The 23,048-nt window shown below is 40.4% G+C and overlaps 2 protein-coding genes and 1 long non-coding RNA gene across 7 annotated transcripts in view; 2 read left to right on the top strand and 1 right to left on the bottom strand.

Moving 5' to 3' along the window:
- Window positions 1-7,700, top strand: part of LOC103465953 (uncharacterized) — a 34,473-nt gene extending 26,773 nt beyond the window's left edge. Inside the window, exons 1-3 of one of the 4 annotated variants that reach the window (XR_533889.2) lie at window positions 2,344-2,885; window positions 6,115-6,235; window positions 7,614-7,700. This is a non-coding gene — a long non-coding RNA (uncharacterized LOC103465953). Of the gene's footprint in view, window positions 1-2,343; window positions 2,886-4,781; window positions 5,670-6,114; window positions 6,236-7,613 lie in introns of those variants that run through there. The other 3 variants (XR_533890.2, XR_533888.2, XR_001776690.1) reach the window with 3 other exon arrangements.
- snupn (snurportin 1) lies at window positions 6,899-16,245 on the bottom strand. 2 transcript variants are annotated; one of them, XM_008411191.2, is made up of 9 exons: window positions 16,148-16,245; window positions 14,139-14,303; window positions 13,610-13,787; window positions 13,340-13,444; window positions 10,466-10,562; window positions 9,472-9,569; window positions 9,274-9,351; window positions 7,880-7,960; window positions 6,899-7,781 (listed from the first exon to the last, which is right to left on the bottom strand). In XM_008411191.2, exons 2-9 carry the CDS (start codon window positions 14,294-14,296, stop codon window positions 7,461-7,463), a joined length of 1,116 nt encoding a protein of 371 aa, XP_008409413.1. In that variant the 5' UTR covers window positions 14,297-14,303; window positions 16,148-16,245; the 3' UTR covers window positions 6,899-7,460. The 2 variants fall into 2 exon arrangements, with proteins under 2 accessions (XP_008409413.1, XP_008409412.1); XM_008411190.2 differs by lacking the exon at window positions 16,148-16,245 and adding an exon at window positions 14,901-15,010.
- A 383-nt stretch (window positions 16,246-16,628) lies between these two features.
- snx33 (sorting nexin 33) overlaps window positions 16,629-23,048 on the top strand; it is a 20,628-nt gene continuing 14,208 nt past the window's right edge. The window contains exon 1 of the mRNA XM_008411186.2: window positions 16,629-18,902. Coding sequence (XP_008409408.1) covers window positions 17,468-18,902 — 1,435 coding nt within the window. The 5' untranslated portion in view covers window positions 16,629-17,467. The remainder of the gene's footprint in view (window positions 18,903-23,048) is intronic.

Genomic DNA, 23,048 nt, shown 5'->3' with positions numbered 1-23,048 from the left:
GGTTTGATTCAACTCGACGTTAGAAAGCGGATTCAGGGCATGATGTGCCGTTCACCCACCTAACCTGACAAAGGGTGGAGGGCTGCAGCTGCTCGCTGACTCCTCCATGCCATGAATCGCAAGTTTTTCGCACTGAACGTCGTCTTTATGCTACCCGAGAGAGTTACGCACACACACTTWTACACACACAAACACGCACGCACGCACACAACCATGAACAATGAAAGAGACTGTTGGCTTTCTTTCTGTGTGTTGCTGAACCCCCTGGTGGTTAAGACCAGAAAATGTCAACAGATCACTGACCTCCGGCTTCATTCATAAATAGTMAAGGAAAACAAACTGGTGGGCAAAATAATATAATTAACGCAACAATGGCATTATTATGTCTTATACATGTTGTCCCCACTTGKTTTTTTTTYYYWAMMRGSMRGSYTYMRKTYMWTTKRRRAWTTWAARRRSYKKTKRMYTTTACTCCGACCACAAAGATTTCCTGTTTGAAGTATTACAAAAATGTATGTCAGTTATGTTTATTTGGGCTCTTGGGGTGGAAATAGAAAGCCCCAGAGTTGACCAATAGCGTCATATTGTCCCACATTGGGGAAATTTAGGTGTACCACCAGCAAGTTAAAGGTAGAAGCATCCACATTCAAAATAAGGATAAGAAACTGYACAGTTATGGCAGATTTACAAAAAGAAACACTGTGTGCATTTAAAGGGTCAGTGKCATGTGTTTTCCAGTCACATGGTGCCATTTTATACCATAATCAAGAAACTATTTTTACTAATGTTATTAAAATGCTGAACATCAAATATGACCCAAAATAAATGTTACTTCCTATTGTATAACACCTTGAAATTGGGCTTCTGTCTCTTTAAAAACCTCCGGCTCTTTCTGAGACTCCACCTTCAGGGGAGGGCTGCTCTGTGAGGCGGAAACTCAGAAACTTGGACTCTGTAGCTCAGAGGAGGAGCTTCGTCCTCGAAGGAGGGTCTAGGTTCACCCAGGTGTTTTGCACAGCTGAATGGTTGCCATGGAGATTAACAGATTTCTCAAACATGCACAAAAGAGTCAAGGCAACACTCCAGGTATGGYTTTGATGAGGGAATGACATTATAACACAATGTGAAGCACAAAAAWAGTCAATTTTACATAATACTGTCGCTTTAATAAAAATAGCGCACTCATCAAAATAAATGTGAAATTGAGTATGGTAATTTGAAAAATAACTTAGTATAAGATTTGTATATTTGTGTATAGAAAACAGCAGCGGATAATTTACAAGATCTTTTGACAAATTGTTCGTTGGGGGCAGTGATGGTTATAAAATCYATCTGTATTAGACAAAAGTTGTACTCAAGATTAGCAATACTTCAACATATTGTTGCTCAAGTAGAAGTAAAAAGTACTTAGTACTTAGTAATAAATTATTTGGTAAAAGGGTTACTTAACTACTGAATTTGATCTGGTTGTGCTTAATATTTGAGTTAATTTGTAAAAAAAAATGAAAGAATTTACACATTTTGAAATCTTAAAAAAAAAAAAAAATCACAACAAAACCATTGAAACCAATATGTACTACGATAGTTAATGTATGCTAGAACAGCACAAAGTGCTTCCAGTAATAATAACTTGTTTACTGTACATTCACCTCCAAATGGTACAACAGAAAACACAAATAGAAAACAGCTTTAGAGCAACGGTCTTAACATAACAAACAAGGTGTGGTTCTGGTTCTGATCTATTTTTGGTTAAACATGCTTGTTCTTTATTCAGTAAAGTAGASCGCTGAGCAAAGGAGCCAGAAATTTTATCCAAGTACTACAGTTGCACTGTAGCTCAAAATAAAGCTACAGTGCAGTAAAACTTCTCCCAGAAGTACTTTTCCTCCCAAAGTTACTTAAGTAAATATTAATAGTAGCTACCCACCTCAGGTGGTGAAAGATGGCCACCACTTACCAGAAGAATTTGAAGATCCCAGCCACCAAAAAAAAATCTAATTTTGGGGTAAAACGAGCACCCAGGTTAAGAAATGGGTTCAATATTTTATTACCCTTCGACATTAATTCAAGCATTTTGAAGTCTGGCGACTCGGGTCAAGACAAGAGGACGTTTCCCAGACATGAATCAGCTTGAGTTCTTGAACGGGTCACGTTGACCCCAAACACACCAGGAAGCGAGCAACATCTTGGTTCCAGATGAAAAGGATTGCCGTTAATCCGAGAGAAAAAGTGACGTCACAAAAACACTGTTGGCAAAGCAAAATCAAGGGAATGCAGAGGAATTGTGCAATGGAGACAAATGATCCTGGGCTGGGTTATAAAATAAAAGGAAAAATGCAAAAAGTACTTTTTTTTTTTTTTGGATAATCTAAGGTTACTTTTTATTGTTGATCTTGTTTTTCAGGGGAAAAATACCATGTAAATTTTTCCAACTGAATTTTTWAAAAATAAAAAATAAAACCGTCACTATATATATTTAGAGGGTTTACTCACTTTTTTAAACACACTGCTATTATTTAGGACACAACTTTATACTTAWAGCTGTACAACATTGTAGTAAAGCTATAAGTCTGCAACGCAACAGCGCTCTCCGCGCTATAATGCAACATCACTAATGCATGAAACCTGGTGATAGGAAGCAGCCRGTTTTATGAGTGTGCCTCTCCATAATAGGATATTACAGTAATAGTGGTTTAATTAAGGACATTCTCCACTCACGCATCCCAAAGGCTATTATAATTTACAGGAATTGTATGACGTTAAGGATGAAAGAAAAAAAAAAAAAAAAGCCCAAACGGTATGATGGAAGTTGATGAAACACCGAGCCTAAGATGAGTCTCCGTAGGACGATCACAGACTGCTGATGAGCTGGATTTCACCACGAGGTTAGTTCAAGTGCAAGCCAGGACATTACGTTTCCTGAAAGGCTGTTATTGATTGGCCCCAGATCGTATTTAGACGCGTTTTAATGAGACCGTAAAAGTAGTGCGCCGTAAAAAGAGGTTTCTCCCTGCTGTGCTCTGCTCCAGCAGCTTGTTGGCTTTTGTGCTTTTTCTCTTTTTTTCTTTGTGTTGTTGTTGTTTTTTTTTTTTTTGCTTTTGTCCCCTTCCTTGATAGAAAGGTGAACAATGTCAGGTACACCCGATATGTTTATTTTCCTTTTCCACAAAATGCAAGATCCAACAATACACAAAGTGTAAATAAGAGGAGGCGTGGGAAAGTCTGGCTTGAAAACAAAAGGGAAGAGGGAGTGGACAACAATGGACTTCCTGTCCACATCACATCCTTGGGGAGGGAAAACGTGATTGGTAAACCCTTAGCCCATCCCTAAGGGAAAAAGGAGGCCCACTTTTATTTTAGTGCTACTCAAGAGAACAGGAACAATTTAGGTTTTTCATAAAAGTCATTGCCAGGATATCTGGGTTGCCATCAATTTTCCAGGGTGATGTGGTACTTTTTTAAAAACAACATAGGGTATACACGTTTGGATTTATTGGTTTAAATTAAGCACACAGGCTGTAATACATGCAGCTGAAATCAGAAGTCGCGTGGGCTGAAAGGCCGCTCAGCGAGGAAGAAGCCGTCACTCCAGATCAACTGYAAAAATGTCAGAGCGCAGATGCACACAGAGACGTGGATCTTACATTTTAGAGACGTAATTTGTCGTCTGATGATGCTAAAGTAAAACCGTTTGGCCATAATGAACATCAACATGTTTGGAGGAAAAAGTGGGATGCTAATAAAACACCATCCCAACTGTGAAGTACGGTGGTGGAAATTTTGACACAACACCCCTTCTGATTTTGTGGACATTAATAAATATTTGACATGTTCTTTCTCATTAYTGTGACATTTAGTAAATAGAAATAATATTGGCCAATAATAAGTTTGGTCTGATTTAACTTCAAATAGTGAGAGGGAAAAAGGTGCGTTTTTATTTTGGTTTATTTAAACTTCTTGTTTAAACACCACTTAGCCCCCCCATTAATATCTGGTTCAACTGTCTTTAGTGTCTGATGTACAATAATGTACAGTATATTGCTAAAAGTAACTTCTTTGCRCATTCAAATAATTGAATTCTTGTCTTCCAATCACTTCAGTGGCCAGATATTTTTTTTAAATCAAGCACCTAGACATTCAGACTGTTTCTGCAAACATTTGTGGAAKAATGGGTAGTTCTTAAGTGRCAGGCTTTGCCAAAACAATTTTGACAATTTGATGATCCAGACTTTGTTGGAACAGTCTAAATATGGCCCCCACCCTTCTGGTCCAACATGTCCGCTCAGCACAAAGCAGGGACTATTAAGACCTGGAAGGACAAGCTTTGTTCGGAAAACCTGACCTCAGCCTGAAAGAACACCTTTGGTGTGAATTCAAAGTGGAAACTGCGAGTCAGRAGCCAACTCTYAACTCTTACAAATGCATATCTGGAATAAAATACACTCCTAAGCCTTCCTAGAAGATGCAAAGCTGTAGCTTCTTATAATGGGATGAAATCATACCTTAAGGATTAAGAGCAGGATGTCACTTATTAGTATGAAGGCGGATGATTAGTAACTGGTTTCAGCCAAATCTTGGACTTGTATTCAGAGATATTGGTGGGAAATGTCATCGTAGAATCCTAATTAAGGTTCTATCAATACCAAAACAAGTTTTTATGGGTTTGAGTTGACTTGAGCTTAAGATGAAACATCTGACATTGTTTCATCCACCAAACATCCCCCAGAGCAYGAAGCCGCCGCCACCACCACACTTTCCAGCAAACTGTATAATRAAGTAAAAACACACGTGGACTCTGGAAAAAAAAAACAAAAAAACTAAAAATACAGTATTTCTGTTTTCATTTTCGTACCTGTTAAATACAGTAGCCAAAAAACACGACTACTGAAATTTTCTGCATGACAATATCCTGTTTTTGACAAGTGTCGAAGAATTACGAGGTGTCGCGTAACAGTTTCTACAGAGAACAGAGACCTCGAGTACATGCGAGCGCGCGCGTGTGCGTGCGTGTGTGGGAGACGGTGAGTGAAGCAGCTGTGAATCAACAGGTGCTCAGTTCCTGGAAAGTGATGGCTGCTGCTGAGTCATATCTGAATTCCTGCAAAAACCACGCAGCTCAATTTCCTCTCTTCCACAGCTCTTTCGATTTAAAGAGGAGACATCCGACGTGCACTCTATGAATCGTTTTCTCTGAACTGCACTTTTGGTAGAAGCTTAATTTCTTAGATAGAGCTAAAAACTACAATTAAAAGTTCTCACACCTCACTTTGTTTCTCTTGGCATTACACAAAAAAGAAACAAAAACGCACCACCAGAAGGCAACATGTGYGAACATGTTAGCCCGTTTTTCCCCTCCACTTCCTCCACTTACATTTCCACAGTGACATCTATCCCCACAGAAGGCTGTTGAACATATTTTCATAGGTTAATGTTCCGCGTAGGCGGCCAGGGCACTTTTGATACCATCACAGCAGCAAAACAAGGAGAAATATAGTCAACTTTTTTCTTCTTTTTTTTTTTTCCATTATAGAAAAAGTGAGCAGTGGTACACGAGAAACGCAAGATGTGTCATATTCTGGCTGTACATCACGCTAGTTTATTGAGGTTGCGAATGTTTTTGACCTGATTTCTAGAGCTAAATGCTGTTGTGTGCCTGGACGTCTTGGCAGGTAGCTTAACAACGAATAGAAATGTGTCAGAAAATACATATCACTCTTTCAGTAAGGCTACATTTTAGGACAGACTCTAAAATGTAGTCTTTAGAGASTCAAAACGGTCCTAGAAATTCTGCTGCAGTGAAAACACGGTGAACAGTTTTAGGTAGCTAGCCCAACAGCTAGCTAGTGGTGAGAAAAAAGCATGATGAGAAAAAAGCATGATGTGGACTGAAGAAGTTTGATCCTGTGTCCGGCTATTCTGTTACAAATTATAGCCCTCTAATTTTCCTTTTAAAATTGTTGGATTTTAAATTTTAAATTGTGGTTGTATTTTATACACCAATGAGTTTAAATTGACCAATTTTTTTAATAGTACCACAAATGAAATGACGATTGCATCACAACTTTACCTTACACTTTCAGGTCTATTCATTGTGACTTTTTTTTTTTTTTGCAGGGCTTTGAAAATGACAGTATGTTTCTGCTGATGAGCCAAGGTGTCGGTACTGAGTCATGGCTTACCGTCCACAGGAACATCAGAAACCACGCAGCTCTACCGACACTGCTCAAGCAATCAGGTACGAGATGGGAGGGTGGCGGGATGAGCCTTCAGATTTAAACCACGACCTTCTAAATTCCACTTCATCTCTAGTTTACAAGAAACAACCCTGAGATGATTTTTTTTTTCCTGACAAAAATAAACACCCTTTCAATTCTTTTTTCACAYCATGTAAAGACCGCTAATTTAAGTTCTATGTGATCTGACAAAAAAGAATAAAGGTAACTATTAGACGAAGACTTTATGAATCTGCCGTTTGTGGATAAGTGGTGAAGAAAGTTGGTGAAAAAGCCATAAAATGTCCCGTTTTTACATAACGGCATGCAAAAGAAAACAGTAAAATGGATGTTTTTGGTCTACATGAAAGATGCTGTGCATAGATGAAAAACAACCTACCATCTCCACTGTGCAGAAATGTGATTCAGTAAACTATTGCACTCCATCTATCTGCACAGTGTTATAAAATATGATCAGATAAAATCATAAAACTCCTCAGGTTGTTAAATCTGAATGAGCCACGGCAATAATAAAACATTTATTAATGATGAATTAGCTTCCAGTATTTAAATCTTTAAATATCTGAATGGTCTGAATATCAATAAAATACTGCCACATTTACAAAATACAAGAAGAAACTTTAAAAGCAAAATAAAACTTCAGAGCAATGTGTGGAAACATGATAAAAACTGTCAATAAAAAGGCATTTATTTTGAAATGTGCACTTTAAAMCATTTTAACTTTACCATTCTACTATAAAAATCCRTCACAGATGCTAATCAGCCACTGACAGGATGTCGTCGGTGACTCTTCACCATCCACCGACAGCTCAGCATGCTCTACTGGCGCTGAACTAATGACCTGCTGAAGCTGCTGTATTCTGCTGAGTAGGCATGAACAGCAGCTGCAGAAAACCTGCAAACCCACAAACGGTAAAGATGAGATGTTTCATGCAGGCTGTATCCACAATGAGAACGCACAGAGCAGAAAGAAACTTGGCCAAACAGAGGTTGTCGTTTTTGTGTCTCCGTCGTCTGTTCCTAGTTGTGTTTTGATGGTTTGAAGGTCAACGTGTAGCATGGCACCGCTAATCTGCACTCTGAGGGCGTCCAGAGATGTGCCGGATTAAAATTAGTCACGCGTTGTGATTGGTCCTTGAGCAGAGTTTTCTAAAGAGCTTCCCGTGTGCTGCTGACACGTAGAAAACCTACGCGTCGGTTTTCCACTCGCGTCGCTTTTCCACTCCCTCACATTTCCATGTTAGCCTCCTTTATTGGCTTCTGATTCAGGAAGTTCAAGGCTTCCTTGCTGTCCGTGCTCGGAGTGGACAGGTACTCCAACTCRTAGCCGCCGCTTCTGTTGGCGGGGCGGACCTCAACGGATGCTTGTTTGTGTTCCAGGATCTGCTGCAGCTGCTGGCCGGCGTACTCCGGCTTGGCAGTGAGGGGTCCWACAGGAACCTCCATACCCAGGATGTCTGTCACCATGTAGGGGCGAAGCCAGCCAACCAGAGGGGTGCTGCCGGGGGTGTAGTGGGTCTGCCGATGGTAGAAGAGAAGTCCGTCCACCTGCAGAGGCAAAAATAAAACAATACTACCAGTGAAATTGACTTTTTATTACGCATTACACCCCACACGAAGACCGATGTTGGAGATGAACGACTTACACCGAAGCTGTACTCGGCTGCCAGTGCTTTCTGAATGGACTCGGCTCTGCAGTCGGTGCTTTGGAGACTCACRAACCGGAACTGTTGGAGCAGAGAAAACAAAACCTGAGCATCGTCGTTTTAGCTCCAAATGAGTTTTCTTTGTTAAACCCTCATGATTATTTAGCTCCTATTGGGCTTGACAACAAAAAAATATTCAATTAATATTCAATTGATTTTAATGGCATGCCTTAGTTTCCCTGGTCTCTATAACTGAAGGCATCACAGTAAATTAATGTCACTTGTGATTAACCCTTGTGTCTAGAAATGGGGTCCAACCGACTCCACACACGTAAAACTTGTATCATTTGCCTCAGTCCTCTACGTTTGCCTCAGTCCTCTACGTCACACACACAAGGGTTAAATTTACCCTACTGAAAGACGTTTCTGTCTTCAACACAGAAGAATGATGACACATCAACCAGGGTGTCCTTAAAACGTCTTCAACTTATGCATCTGAAACCAAGACCTTAAAATATGATCGTTTATTTTAATYTTGAAATCAGTCAGACTGTGCAGCTGTGGCTACAGTTCAGTAGCTCACCATCATCAGTGTGTGAATGGAAATGACTGATTTCATGTAAAGCGTCTTTGAGAAGCCATGGAGGGACTGTTTTTTTTCCTCGCTGGTCTTAACTGTCAGGCAAAAGTTTGAGTCACACTCAGACACCTTCATTACACTCTGTGACTCGAGACGGATGATAATGATAATAATTTTGYCTATGGCCTCATAGACATAACAGACATTATGTCGATGACATATTGTGGGTTTGCAGGCTCAAAATGAATGAAACTAGCATCACGCTTTAAATTTTTATTAAATTTAGCCCAAATATGCGAGTGAAGATTTTGGTAGCTGACCTGTTCAAACAGAATAATGATTTTAGCTGATCGGAACACTTTCAGAAATGAATACATGTAGAGATAAAGAGATACCGGGCAACTTTTTTTCTGCAGTTTTCYTGATAATTTAGCTTACTGACAACTAAAACGGAAGCATGTGTGAATGAGAGCAGCTATTTTGAGAGTTGAACTCCAGTGTATGAGCCTGAACAGCAGATGCAAATAAAAGCCGGCATGTTCCTGGTTCCAACGGCTACATAATGACTTAACACTCACATGAGAGAAAAACATTATGAGAGATTTCACAATTAAACGGATACATTTGGGAGAACTAACTTCTATTGGAACTTAGCTCAGATAATTTGCTTAATGAGCTACAAACATGAAATAATTCAGTTTAATCGTGTGAACTGAACTTAAAACAAGTCTAATCGTCTTCAGTCTGGAGCTTGTTAAACTTGAAATAAACAATTTGACAAGAGGAGAGAGTTCGTCTGGGTGCAGATACCCACAGGGTTGCGTTTGGCGATCTCCGACAGGCCGTCCGTCTCCTGGACCTTAGACTGGAGCCAGTAGAAGCGAAACTCAGTCTGTCGGTGAGAAAACAGGAACAAGAGAAACTTGGAAGTTTTCTTTCACATTCCAAGTCAATAAAAATGAACAACGTGGCCACATTAGAAGGGCTGGACGAGCCGTCCTGGACTGCTTACTGGGCAGTCGTAGACCGGGTGTCCTCTCCAACACATGACATCCAGGATGTAGTACGTTCTGTCCACCTCGCTGTAAATGCAGTCCAAGATGGTGTAGTCTACATAGGAAAGAGACCAGCGAACATTCAATGAAAAACATATTGCCAATCCTAAAACTCTTAGAAGAAGAAAGATACATTTCTTAGGCCCCCCAAGGGAGAAAATTGACATTTCAGTGCAGCCAAAAGAACCAAAAATAAATAAACATCATAAGACATGTGTACACAGGTGCCTGGGGCTGCAGCTATGGGAGGCTCCGGCCTTTAGCAATGGATACAACCTGACGTTAGCAAAATTGTCTTATAATTTTCTGTTTCGACAGCTGAAGGACTTTTTGTAATGATATAGAATTAGATTTTCTACTCGGTTTAGAATAAAACAGGTACAAAAAGAAAAAAGCAAATGAAACTAAAACACCACTCCCTTCTGATTGGAGAAGTTCGTTTTCTGCTTAAATTGACCTCAAACATTATTTTTCACTTTTGTTTGAGGTATGACCTTAACTACACAAGGGTGTAAGAAAATGGATGGATGGATGGATGGATAACGCTAGAAAAGGTTTTTGAAGAACGTTCAAGAAAAATAAACCCTAAAAAACCCTAAAAAAGTTAGGAAGCTTTACATCTTCCAAACACCATTCATTTCCAAACCTATAAAAATCAATTGTTGTTTCTTTACTGTTTAAATCAATTTTTTGTGGAGCACATAAAAGGAAAAGAATCCACAGAAATGTTGTGTTTTTAATTGGGGAAGAATTATGACCTTTGAGTCAAAACTTAGTGACTTTGGACTTTGGTGTAAATCAATACTCCATCTTTGGCTGAAGGTAGAGGTGAAGTATTCCTCTGCGACTGTCACAATAAAACTTGAGGTACAGAGTTTTTATATATATAAAAAATGTGAGTGGCCTATCAGAGTAGCCCCTCTTTCTACGGTAAACAACAGACCCGCTCACCTTTTCCCATGGCAGAGTTGTGTCTGTTCCCACCGGGGAGCAGGGAGGGGAAGCGGCTCACACAATAGCCGCTTTTAGTGTACGCAGCGGTGGAACCCTTTAAGACACACACACCACCCAGAGAAGAGAGAAATGTTACCGTTCCTGCGCTGGTCTCAACACTTCTGCCAATGCAAGAGTCAAAGAGTTTACAGAGCTACAGGATATTGAACCTTGGTTCGCACATATTCACTTTTACACATTGCTCTTTAGCCCTGTGACAGACTGGCGACCTGTCCAGGGTGACCCCCCCTCTCGCCCGGAACGTTAGCTGGAGATAGGCACCAGCAACCCTCCCGACCCCACTGAGGGACAAGGGTGTAAAGAAAATGGATGGATGGACATTGCTCTTTAACTTATGTCCACCTGTGTGTAAACACAGGAAGGCAGGAAACTATCTGCTGCTGATGAAACCGTCTGATTGCCCTCTGTGTATATTTACAGACAAACTAAATTGACATTTGAACAAGCGTCAAGAGGAAATTGGTATCAGTGTTGCCAATACTGCCTCCAACTTAGGAAAAAACCAAGCATGGGCAATGGAAAGCTACACCGTGGCATTGTAGCCCTGGCTAAATGTTTAGGAAGGCGAACCTCCACCCACAACCTCAAGACCGTTTACGCTTCATACAAGTTTTCATCCAACGTCACCATGTGCTTCTATCATTTTGTCCGCAGAGAAGCGAGACACCAGGCCGGATCTACTTTGTATAGAACTGTAGCGAAGCGTTGTGTGATTGGTTTGTTGCCATGTTTTATTCAGAAAGGCGTTCAGACAGCAGTGCTGATATTTCTCATTAACTAATCCACTTCCACTATCCGGTTTTTGAATCGAGAGGCGACACGAATATTTTTGAGGACTGTTTATCTTTGTGTTTGTCCTCCTTGCTGGGTTCTTTGTTCCTCATGCTGTTCACAGACATTCTTAAGCAAACTTCTAAAGCCTTCACAAACCAGCTGAGTTCATACTGACATTTATTTATTAGGCTCCAACTGAAGGCAGACAGTTATTTAAGGGGTAAAGGGAACTAAATAGAAATGTATACTACAGTGTTCAGACTTTACTTTCTTAGAAAAACATGACTGTAACCATTGTATGCTACATTGTGTCACAGAAAGTCCTCTGTTGTTTGTGTTTTAAACATCCTAAAATGGGAAAATGTCTGATACTTGTCCAGTTGAAGAGAGGAACGGATGAAAAGCAAGGGGCTCTTTGGGAAACGCATCACGACAAATGTGTTGTGGTAATTAAAACGCCACTTAATGACACCGACCTGCTTACTAAGCTTTAAAACTTTCACACAGCAACAAGTACCCTGCACACTCCTGATGCATCAAACCCTTTCACATCCTCTATGTGGTCAAACTTTTCTGCTTTGTCTACCAACTTACCATCAGCTGAGAAAAAAAAAAAAAAAAAGAAGAAGTATGCTTTTTTTTTTTTGGTCAAAACTGACAGAAGATCAGTAAATAACTTGTCATTCTTGACGAGAGTGATGCGATTGTTCCAAAAGCATTAGGGAAGCCTGCAAGCATCTTGCTGTGAACTGAAAACTTAAGAAACCACAGAGACTCCTCACCGCYGGATGGGTCAGGGTTAGTCAGATTCCTGAGGCTCCATSGGTTCYGTCCGACACGGCGAACGATCGGGACTTTTTGATGCGGAGCCGTTTTTACAGATTAGACGTCACCGAGGTTAGGCTTTGAGATAACGAATGAGGAACCAGCCTGCTGTGATAACATCACAGGGCGAGACGCAACGAGAACGTTTCTGTGTGAAAGTGGAAAAAAAAAATAAAAAAGCCTTCCACACATAAACCATTCGCTTTTACAGTGAAGTCGAGATTCTTTCAGGCATCTGAATGTTTATTTACATTTTTGCATTCATTAGGAATAATCCTATTAGATTACAAGCATTATATGTGGAATAATTATAATTACTGACGGGCATTTGCAACTTTCTCCCTGCTTAGAGAGAAATTTGGATTTTGAATTTGCTTCCAAGCATCTTGAAGAAAAATGTTTAACAAGATGATCTTAGCTATTTTTCAGTTCTCAGGGAATAATTGGGAGTAATTTAATGTCTAGAACAGAATAACACTGAAAGTCGCAGTCCTTTTTATTTARATCTATTGTTATTAGATTGGCAACTGCACAAATAAACATTTCATAAGAATAAGTAACCATCATCTTTTTGAAAATKTATCTTTGTCTTTAATAAAAAGAAATCACAAATATAGCTATATAATACAAACTCAAAAATACTTTAATGACACTTTAACTGTTTTTCTAACTCATTCAAAATTCTTCAAAAATGTATTGTAAATATTAATAAATAATTAACTGTAAACAGTTGCTCTTTAAAAATAACAGATTTCCTGCTGTAGATATTGATAAAAAAAATTCTAAGATATTTTCCCCAAAAGGTCAGGTAATATTTGTGGCTCTTAAACTTGTTCAAAATGGCTCTTTGGATTATAAAGGTTGCAGGCGCCTGATCTATAGCGTCCCACTGGCATGCTGCCATCGTGATACGAATATGAATAACAATATATAAATGAAAAAGAAAATCATTCAAAAGTTCAACATTCCTCCCAGTACCAGGAAGTTTCAATTACAGCAAATGGAAAATCCAGTAAGAAACGTCTCCTGGCATCATCTTTATCCTGTCAGCAAACTCGGCTTCTTTATTTGAATTGATGGATTTATTTGAGACATTCCACCAAGGGGAAAAAAAAAAACTAAACAAAAGGTAGTATTAACATATTCCTAAGTGTAAATAACAAACACAAAGATAACAGCTTCCTAACATTCTGCAATGTAAGGGTGGCTTACCTTGGAGGCAACAATTAGAGATCTTTTCCCCACAGGACAGACCACCATCAGCCAGTCGGTGTCCAGATCTGGCGGGACGTCCACCAGCCACTCTGACAGCATGAGCTAAACGGGAATCAGACACCTGGTTATCTTCGCGTGGCATCCATGAGAATTCACTTTTAGTAAAACACCAAGATGAACCAGCAGAACAGTAGCGGTGGAACTCCGCTGCCCTCTGCTGGACATTGGTGTTGCACGTTTTGGTTGCCAAAAGGCTTCGCCGCTGACCTGGTTTGCATAATGCTTGGGCAGCTTCCTCCTCTCTACCTCCATCCCCTCCTCTTCCTCTTCCTGTTGCCGKTCCCCGTCCTCCTGTTTGTCCATGTCGTCCGCCCCGTCGCTGTCTGGCCCCGTCCAGTCCCCATCAGCCAGGCGTCGTGCGTGATTGACATAGTTTAATCTTTTCCTGAGATTTCAAAAAAGAAGAAGAAGAAGAAGAAGAAAAAAAAGGATTTACAGGGCCAGATTTACAAGTAATGTGAGGCCCCTGAGCGGCAGCCATTTTTGGTGCCCTAACCAGCACATAAAAATGATTTTACTAATGCAAATAATGGTACAGTAATACATGACTGGGTATGAACTGATGCCTGCCAAAAGCTCCATGTTATCCCCAAATAATTTGGCTATAATGTCATAAATTTTCAAATAGTTTATTCGCATTCCACCAAGAATGCATTTAATAAACTTCTGCCCGGAACTGAATACGGTTTCAATGTGTCATCAAGCATGAACATAGGCAACATGTGGTTGGTTTTACGTTTTCTGCAGGTCAAGAAAACGCCGTCGCCGCTCGCTCTGCTCCAGAACGCTGTACTTGCTCTTGTACTGAGCCAGTCGAGGGTGAGGAGCGGCTGTGCTGTTTGGCTCCTTGGACACAGCGAAGCTGCATGAGAGGGCTGCGGTCAGGTCGTCCATGGCAACGCTGCAAWTACAYAAGAAGTTRGATGTAAAAACAATGGCATTATTATACATGGGAGTCAATCCAGGAGTCGAAATAAACCATCTGAAAACTGTTAGTGGATACTTGAAAACAAAATCATCAAGTGATGGATTAAGATAGAGTAATCTACTTTTGAACTGAAGAATGTTTGTATATAATTTTCAACTGAACCTATATTATTCTTGTTTTTAAACTTGTGAATTGTGATGTCTACATTTTTGATTTTCCCTCTCATAATACTGAATTAGAACAAACTAACATTAATTTGTGACTGGACATTTCAATAGATATACATCAAACTCATAACACCAATCCACAACTGCTTTCCAAACACGTTCTCGTCTAAAAGAGAATTAAATTAGAGGTTAAACGCCGGGATACTTAATTTTCAGATTGTCACTTGTAGCTAGCGACTAGCTTCGAGCTAACCACCCTAGCATGATAAGCTTGTTAGCAGCTGTCTCTCTGAGGTTTGCGGTGCTATGCTGATTTTCTATAACCTGCACATAATGCTAATTAAATATATTAACAAGCAAATTGGTTATAGTACTCGTAGTTGCAGCTAAAATAAACATATACCTTGGCATTCAGGGAGGCTGCTACTTCTGGTGGTGCTAACACGTCACGCTGCCGTCATGTTTACTGCCGGGTCAGAGGGTTCAGATGGCCGACATTTAGCACAACTATTCCGGAGTTGCACAACTTTGGTTGAGTAGTGATAATTTTACCGTGAAACAWRTATGTGCGTCATTTATTTTGTTGGGGCCCACTTTTAAAATTCCTTTTGAAGGAATATTACTAGTTTAACCAAATTTTCGGCGTTGAAAATTATGCAGTAGTATATGCAGGCTACATAGCTACAACTTTGAAAATGCATGAAAAACCAAACCACGAGACGAAACACAGCAACTTACTGAAACATGAGAAATTAGACTGAGTGACTGAATGTTTCTCTCTCCATCCAGACTAACTTATATTTTACAAACGGATCAGGTTTGACACTGTTGGGTACTGCATATTCAAAAGTCTTCCCCCAGAGATCCATCACTCAGACTTGTTTTTGTGAAACTTTTACCAGTGTTCTGACAAGTGGCACACAGGCAGAACAATCCTGTGTAACCAATATCGGTGAATCAGAGGAAGCGAGTTGTTATATAATGTTACTCCGGCAAGAGTTCGTTTATTCTGACGCACATTTTCAAATCAATTAAAAAAAAAAAAAAAAAAAATACAGTTACAATGTGTTTCAAATTCAGGAGTCTTTGCAAAGAAATAAAATGCACAAATAAAATAACATGTTAACCATACATTTTCAATTAATGAAAAGAAAAAAATACAATTATAATACAATTCAAATTCAGTCAACAATATCTGGACTTCTTACAAAGAAAGAAAAATAAACATGCACAAATAAAATAACTTTTTTTTTTTTAATGAAGAAAATCTGGTCATGTTAAGTCAACATAACCAAACTGAGRAAAACTTTCCATCTACAAACAGTAAATACCAACGTCTGGCAGTTACAACCGTCACAGCGGTTATAAAAGAGATTAAGCTTATCGCAAAATAAATAAATAATAAATAAATTATGAGGGAAAAAAATACTACAACAAACATTACCCGAATACCGATATGGCAATAGTGCCCAAATACAAAAATCCAAAATCACAACACAAATCAAGCACCGACACAGATCAAAGCTTAGTATAAAATTATCCAAATGACACATATAAGTTACACAAAATATTATAAAACTGCTCTAAATATATTTACAGAACATTTTAAACCAGTTTTTTATGGGCTTATAAGAGTTGCCTCTTACTCACTTTACTCACTGTGGATCACAGAGGAAGTGAGTTGTTATAACGTTACTGCGGCAAGAGCGCGTTTATTCTGAGCTGTGCATGCGCAGAACCAGAAAACCCGTTCTTCCGGTTAGACCCACAGTGGCACGAGAGCGCCCCCACTGGCAAGACGTTCTATGTACACAACATATATATCCATACTATACATATGAGGAAAAAAGAAGAAAAAAAGAAAGCAGAAATTAAGACTAATTCAAAAATAGGCGGTGTATTATTATTATTATTATTATTATTATTATTATTATTATTATTATTATTTACTCAATTTTTTTTACAGAGGTAATCATTTTGAAACCAATGAAAAACAGAACTCTGAACCCATCTATACATCAAAGATTTATAATAAGAATTTTTCCTTAATTTTCACTATCATTTTAAAAGGAATTGATTACATGAAGTTTCCCCCAGATGTGAAAATCTGTGCCCTGTGTTGTACTCCGTTTCTCCTGCGGGGGGCGGTATCGATCCTCCTCCCCCTCCCTACCTACCCAGACCATAAAGGAGCTGCTGAAAACAGGCAAACTTGCCTCCAATTGTCCGAGCCTCACGTCACGGAAAGAGTTTCAGCGCTTTGAGGAACACACTCAAAGGATAACCTTAAAAAAGCGGACCTTGATGAATGTTGATAATCTCTAAAAGCGGAGTGTTTTCTTCCTTCTTCACAACTTTGCGGGGCTTCACTGGAGATGCGCAGGAACCTGTTTACAAGGAAAACGCAGCAAGTTTGTGTCTGAGGGAATGCGGTGCGGGCTGAAAATGCACAAGGATACCATTACTCATCCGTCTGTTTTTGTCCGCGCCGGACCACTTTGTCCTGGAAATATGTTTGTCTCCGARGGCTTTTAGGATCCTGGGTGAAGCTCAAGAGTGATAAATGAACATCACGTTAAGAAAGCGCAGCTTAGAGSGGATTCTACCGATCGACAGAGCTGTTGGAGGAGGACTCGGATGAAAACAGTTTTGGTTTTAATCATATTGTTTTTATGTTGACGCAGACACATATTGCTTGCATATTGTGGAGTTATAGCTTAAAAGTGAGCTACAACGCAGTAACAGCAGTGTCCTAAATGGGCTGATGATGTTTAATGTGATATAGACTTAAAAACAAAATAGACGTTGTTTGAAACTAGGCTTTAGAAGATTATTTTAACTTAAGTCATACTCTGCAGTATTACAGTAGGCTGTAGTCATATGTTTCCATGCAGTATAAAGTAGACGGTGCCAATCAAGGCATTATGTGCATGTAGAGGTTAAAGGTTTGGGAGCCACTTGTGTTTCAACATGTCAGTAAAAGGTGTTGCCATTTACACTTTTCTAAGTGAAAACAAAGAGGAGATTAGCATCCAGGAGAATGAGGAAGTGGTTATCTTTGACGAGAACTCAGTGGATGGTTGGGTCTTGGGGGAAAACAGCCGAGGGGAGCGGGGTCTTTTCCCTAAATCTTATGTGAACATCATTCGCACTCGCTCCGACTCCAACGTGACTGACTGCTCCATAAGTCCGGCAGGCTCTTTAGGAAATGACTCCCCCCATCTACCATCTACACCAAACACATCCATTAATTCGGGACAGATTTATGACGAAGACTACTACGACGACTGGGATGACTGGGACGACAGATCCACAGTGGTGGATGATGCTGATCACACTAACACTAGCACTACTGGAGCTAATGGACATATCTTTCAGGCCCCACCGTCGAATAATCCCAACGTGCATTACCGGAGCAAATCAGTCTCTGGACAAGACAGCATGGCCAGCGCCAGGAAGGGAAGCATGGTGGGCAGAAACTTGAACAGATTTTCCAGCTTTGTCCGCTCAGGGGTGGAGGCGTTTGTGCTTGGTGATGTCCCCATGATGGCAAAGATTGCAGAGTCGTATACCATTGAGATGAGCTCACTGGGACCTCAATGGAAGGCAAATCCAACGCCATTCATCTGCTCCATTGAAGACCCAACCAAACAGACAAAGTTCAAGGGTATCAAGACCTACATATCGTACCGAGTGACGCCGAGCCACATAGGCCGGCCGGTTTACAGACGATACAAACACTTTGACTGGTTGTATAACCGTTTGTTGCACAAGTTCACTGTGATCTCTGTGCCTCACCTCCCTGAGAAGCAGGCTACTGGACGGTTYGAGGAAGACTTYATTGAGAAGCGTAAGAGGCGACTGATACTGTGGATGAACCACATGACCAGCCACCCGGTCCTCTCGCAGTATGAAGGCTTTGAGCACTTTCTGATGTGTGCTGATGATAAGCAGTGGAAACTGGGTAAGCGGCGGGCAGAGAAGGACGAGATGGTGGGAGCCCATTTCATGCTGACCCTTCAGATCCCCAACGAGCACCAGGACCTTCAGGATGTCGAGGAGAGGGTCGACAACTTCAAGACCTTCGCCAAGAAAATGGATGACAGTGTGATGCAGCTCACGCACGTTGCCTCAGAGCTCGTGCGTAAGCACCTGGGCGGGTTCAGGAAGGAGTTCCAGCGACTTGGGAATGCCTTCCAGTCTATTAGCCAGGCTTTCACACTGGACCCACCCTACAAGTCAGATGCCCTCAACAACGCCATCTCCCACACTGGCCGCACCTATGAAAACATTGGGGAGATGTTTGCAGAGCAACCTAAGTATGACCTCTTCCAGATGTTGGATAAGCTCTCGCTCTATCAAGGCCTGCTCGGCAACTTCCCGGACATCATTCATCTACAGAAAGGTAAAGAGTAGTTTCAACRTCCTGGAGAGTTTTCCAATGTTCTGGAGAAGTGATTACAGCAAGTAATGYGATTACAGTTAACTGACTCTTTCTTCAGCAACCCAAATGTTTTCTGTCCCCAAAGGTTATTTTAGGAACATTATTTTAGGAATCATGTAGTTGGCTTGGTTTTWCCAGTCGWTATGCTAATATATCAAACTTTCTGCCCACAATGCTATTATGATACASTAGGAYTTAAGGAATTTCTAGCCTTCTAAAACCATTCATTTCATACCTGATTCCCCCAAAACCAATTACGATGTGTGTGAACACCTAATTAAAAATGATGAATAGTCTTCATAATATATAAAGTAGCTGCCATTAGGAAGTTCTGAGTCAAGTCTCAACCTGTTTGGTGTGTTCAGTAGAAACCATAATGCTTCAATTAGTTAATTTTAGTGATCAATAGTGCTAATAGCACGTCAAGTTGTATCGGGTCCAGCTRTTTCGGCTTCCCAAGCTGGATTTTCTTTAAAATGTTTTAGATATGCTCTACAAAATAATCTGAGAACAGGTGAGTTTTCCATGAATAATTTGTTGGAGTTGCGTTCCAAAATAGAAATCTGCAAAAAGGTGAATCTGCAAATACTGAACCTCCAATAGCCATGGGGGCGACTGTAATGGTAAAATCAAACAAATCTACAGTCATCAGGTAAAAACTGCACATAAAGAAATGTCTAAAACCAGAGTGCCCATCCAGCAGCGGTTCTGGATGGGCGAGAGRCTCCCTCTCACCTCCTATGCCAGTCCAGATAACTCCCCTTGATGTGACTGGTGTTCTGCAGAACCAGGCACAGCTGTGGCAACACTCACAACACATAAAACGGAGTTCGGCAGTTTCCGGTGTGCTCCGTATTACTTTCTTCCCTTGCCCAACTTCACTGAGGTCTACGGGAGCTGCTTTGTTGCTGTTATCCTTTCGACAATGAAAGCTACACGGGTGGCTTTAGGATGTTGTGTTGGGCAGCGGCAATAAATGTGAGTCCAAACAGAAGACGGTTTAGGGCAGYACCAGAAAAAATATCAGAGTGCGCTCTGTATGTCTCTTTGTCCTGTTTTCTCAACCTCTTTCTAGTCTCTGCTTGGTCTCTTCACATCTGGGTTACTCTTTTCATCTTCTCTCCTGCTGTCTCCTGCACAGACGTTCACCTCAGAAGTGTCTGACTGGGCACTTGCTCTGCTTTCAGTAACAGAGCACGTACATTTCTAGTAGACCGAGAGCCTTGAAYTCCTCCAACAGTGAACTGCAGTACTTTGAACCTCTGCCAGGCCTAATCCCATTGTTAGAGGCAGCTCTCCTTTGAGTACAACCGAAGGTCCTGATCTGAAGGGTTAAGAACAATACATTGTCATAGAATAAAGACCCACTACGGGGTTTTTGTGTGAGAGGCAGATGTGGGGATGGCAGGCTGCAGCCACACAGCCTGCCGTACTTCTCCTGTGTAGAATGATTTAGTTCAGGTTCGATCAGTCTTAAAACGTCAGATTTTCAGCTAAAGATGATACAAATACAATTAAGTTCAACCAAAACAACAGAATTGTAGAATAGCAAAAGCTCCGGAGCAGATCTACCATCCACCCACCTTCTTACGCTTGTGGGGTCACACCAAGGGGTTCTGGTGCCGATCTCCAGCAGACATCGGTCAAGAGGCGGGATACTTCATGGGCGGATTGTCCGTCAAACACAGGGAAACACAAGCTGTGTTTCCATTACGAATGTGCGCAAGTCTTTGTCTATATTCTGCTAATGTTGACAAAACACAATTTTGCAATTGTGTTCCCATCAAATAAGAAATTACATTAAAAATCACACGTGAACAAACTTGTTCAAGCGATGAGATTAAAAAACATGGCAGCAACGGTGGTAAACAGCTACATGAGATGTATTCATAATCCAGCCACGGTGTTAGCGCTCATCATATGTGAGCCTTCAGAGGAGACGTTCAGGCGCTGGAACAAAACAAACTAAATTACAAGCAACTTTTTCATTAAGATACCGGAGCTTGTTTTAAGTAAATACTTCCTGAATGTTGATGAAAAAGTACTTGTTTCACTAGCAAATTATTTAGCTTATAGGATATTTTTCCCCATGTTGTAAGTAAAATAATCTGCCAGTGGAACCAGGAGTTTTTCATCAATATTAAAGAAATTATTGACTTAAAACAAGCTCCTGTATCTTGCTGAAAAGTTACTCGTAGGTTAGTTAGAGTGTATATTTAAATGTAAGATATTTGCACTTGAAACTGGACAGAAATACCTGGTAAAATGTTAGGTYCTGTAGTGCTGCTAAGTAAACACAATGCTGCCACACAAACAATATAAAAGTGGTGCAGACTTCCTCCATGGTAGTGTAACGAAATCAACCTGAAGGGAAGTTCTTCAAATGTTTTTATTATTCAACTCATGATGGCAAATGAAGCACTTCTTCCTTTTCTACTTCAAACCTTAAGCACTCCTAATAGAATGAAATCAATAGCTTCAACTCATTTCAACAGGTGAAGTCTGATGTTGGCAACAACTCACCAGCCTGTTGGATGATAGCTATTGTTGTTGGGCTCTTGTGTCTTGAGATTTCGTTTCATCCGCACTCACCAGTTATCACCATTGTCTTTATTCCTTCTCTGTTGTCAACGCGGGCATCAGATATATGTAGTTCAGCTGCTGCTCGGACGGCTGTAAAGCAACAACTGCAACCCTTGAAAGCAGCTTCTTTTTTCTTTTTTTTTTCCAGTTTGAGAAGGAACTCACTCTCATGGCATGTGTTTCAACAAGTTAGCCAGACTTTTTTTTTTTTAATACGGTCAAGAGAACTGCCTGGTTACAAAAATAATTAGCAGGCTGATTCTTATTCTGAAGGAAAGGATCTGCTGCTTTCCAGCTGTGTGTTGGATGTTCAGCTCTACAGAATCACACCAGCAGAACAAACTGTGCTTCTATGATCTATGACCGTGTGAGAACGCCCGAGACAGTACGGCGTTGATCTTTTGTGCGGTCGCCCTAGGTGTAATCGGAGCAGTCAGGRTAGAGTTTCAGGAACGTTTTGGTGGTTCTATTATGGCACGGTATGGATCCTGCACGTCATGCGTCAGGTTGAGTGAAAGATGACAGTGCGTTCCCTCTTTTCTGACGGCTCACTCGTAAATCCTGACAACGCTAGGGTCCTCGTCTGAATGCACAATGCCTTGCCCACATGTTTCTGCATTCCTGTCAGAGTTGGCCCGGTCCGGGGAATGTTTCCCTCTGACGGTGATTACTGCTGTTTTCACCACAGTTGCCTGTGACGAATTGAAAAAGGAGGCTAAATCAGAGAGTGTTTGTTTTGCAAGGACAGAAAAAAAAAAACCAAGGAATGCACTTATTTGTCTGAAAGCGAACCAAACATTTGCAACATGTTGATTACCGATATCAGAGCTCAGAAAACACTGAGCATGTGTGTGCATGTGTGTGAAAACTAAAGAAGCAGTCGCTCTTTTTAAGCTGGTATTGTTTTGCCAAGCTAATTAAGCTAACATTAGCTTGCTATACTAGCTTAAATATCACACAGCAAAAAGGCATAACATTCTGAGTAATATAAACTTAAAAACTACAACTGAAGTGGATGCTTTTTAAAAAATATTTTAACCATATGAATGAAAATCCAAATAACAATTGATGGCAATGTCATAAATATAATAATCAATATGCTATATTTTTTTTAGCAGCAGAAGAAGTACAGCTTATTGTTTTTCTGTTAATCCAAAGCCTTTTCAGAACGGCTTTTTTTGTAGTATTTTTACTTAAGGTTATCATTACTGTGGGAATCCGATGATGGCCCATAACTTTAGCTTATTTCCTGTAACTTGACTATCAACTCGATGTGTAGCAGCTAACAAAACGAGAGTACGTGGTGTTCCCTGGGCAAGACGGGACGTGATTTTAACTTTTATTTTGGAAAAAACAACGAATTTCAGTTTCAATTCTGCTTTGTTTTCACACAAAGGGAAAAATGTCTCTCAAAGAGGCTGTGATCAGTTTGTAGTAATCCGACTCAGGTTTTGATCAGTCCTAGTATTTTAGATCTCAAACAAGAGATCACCTGATGCATTCCAGATGATCGTCCAACCAGTT

Source organism: Poecilia reticulata, linkage group LG6 (assembly GCF_000633615.1).
Source record: "Poecilia reticulata strain Guanapo linkage group LG6, Guppy_female_1.0+MT, whole genome shotgun sequence".
Lineage (NCBI taxonomy): Eukaryota > Metazoa > Chordata > Actinopteri > Cyprinodontiformes > Poeciliidae > Poecilia > Poecilia reticulata.
This window is presented reverse-complemented; position numbering and strand designations above follow the sequence as displayed.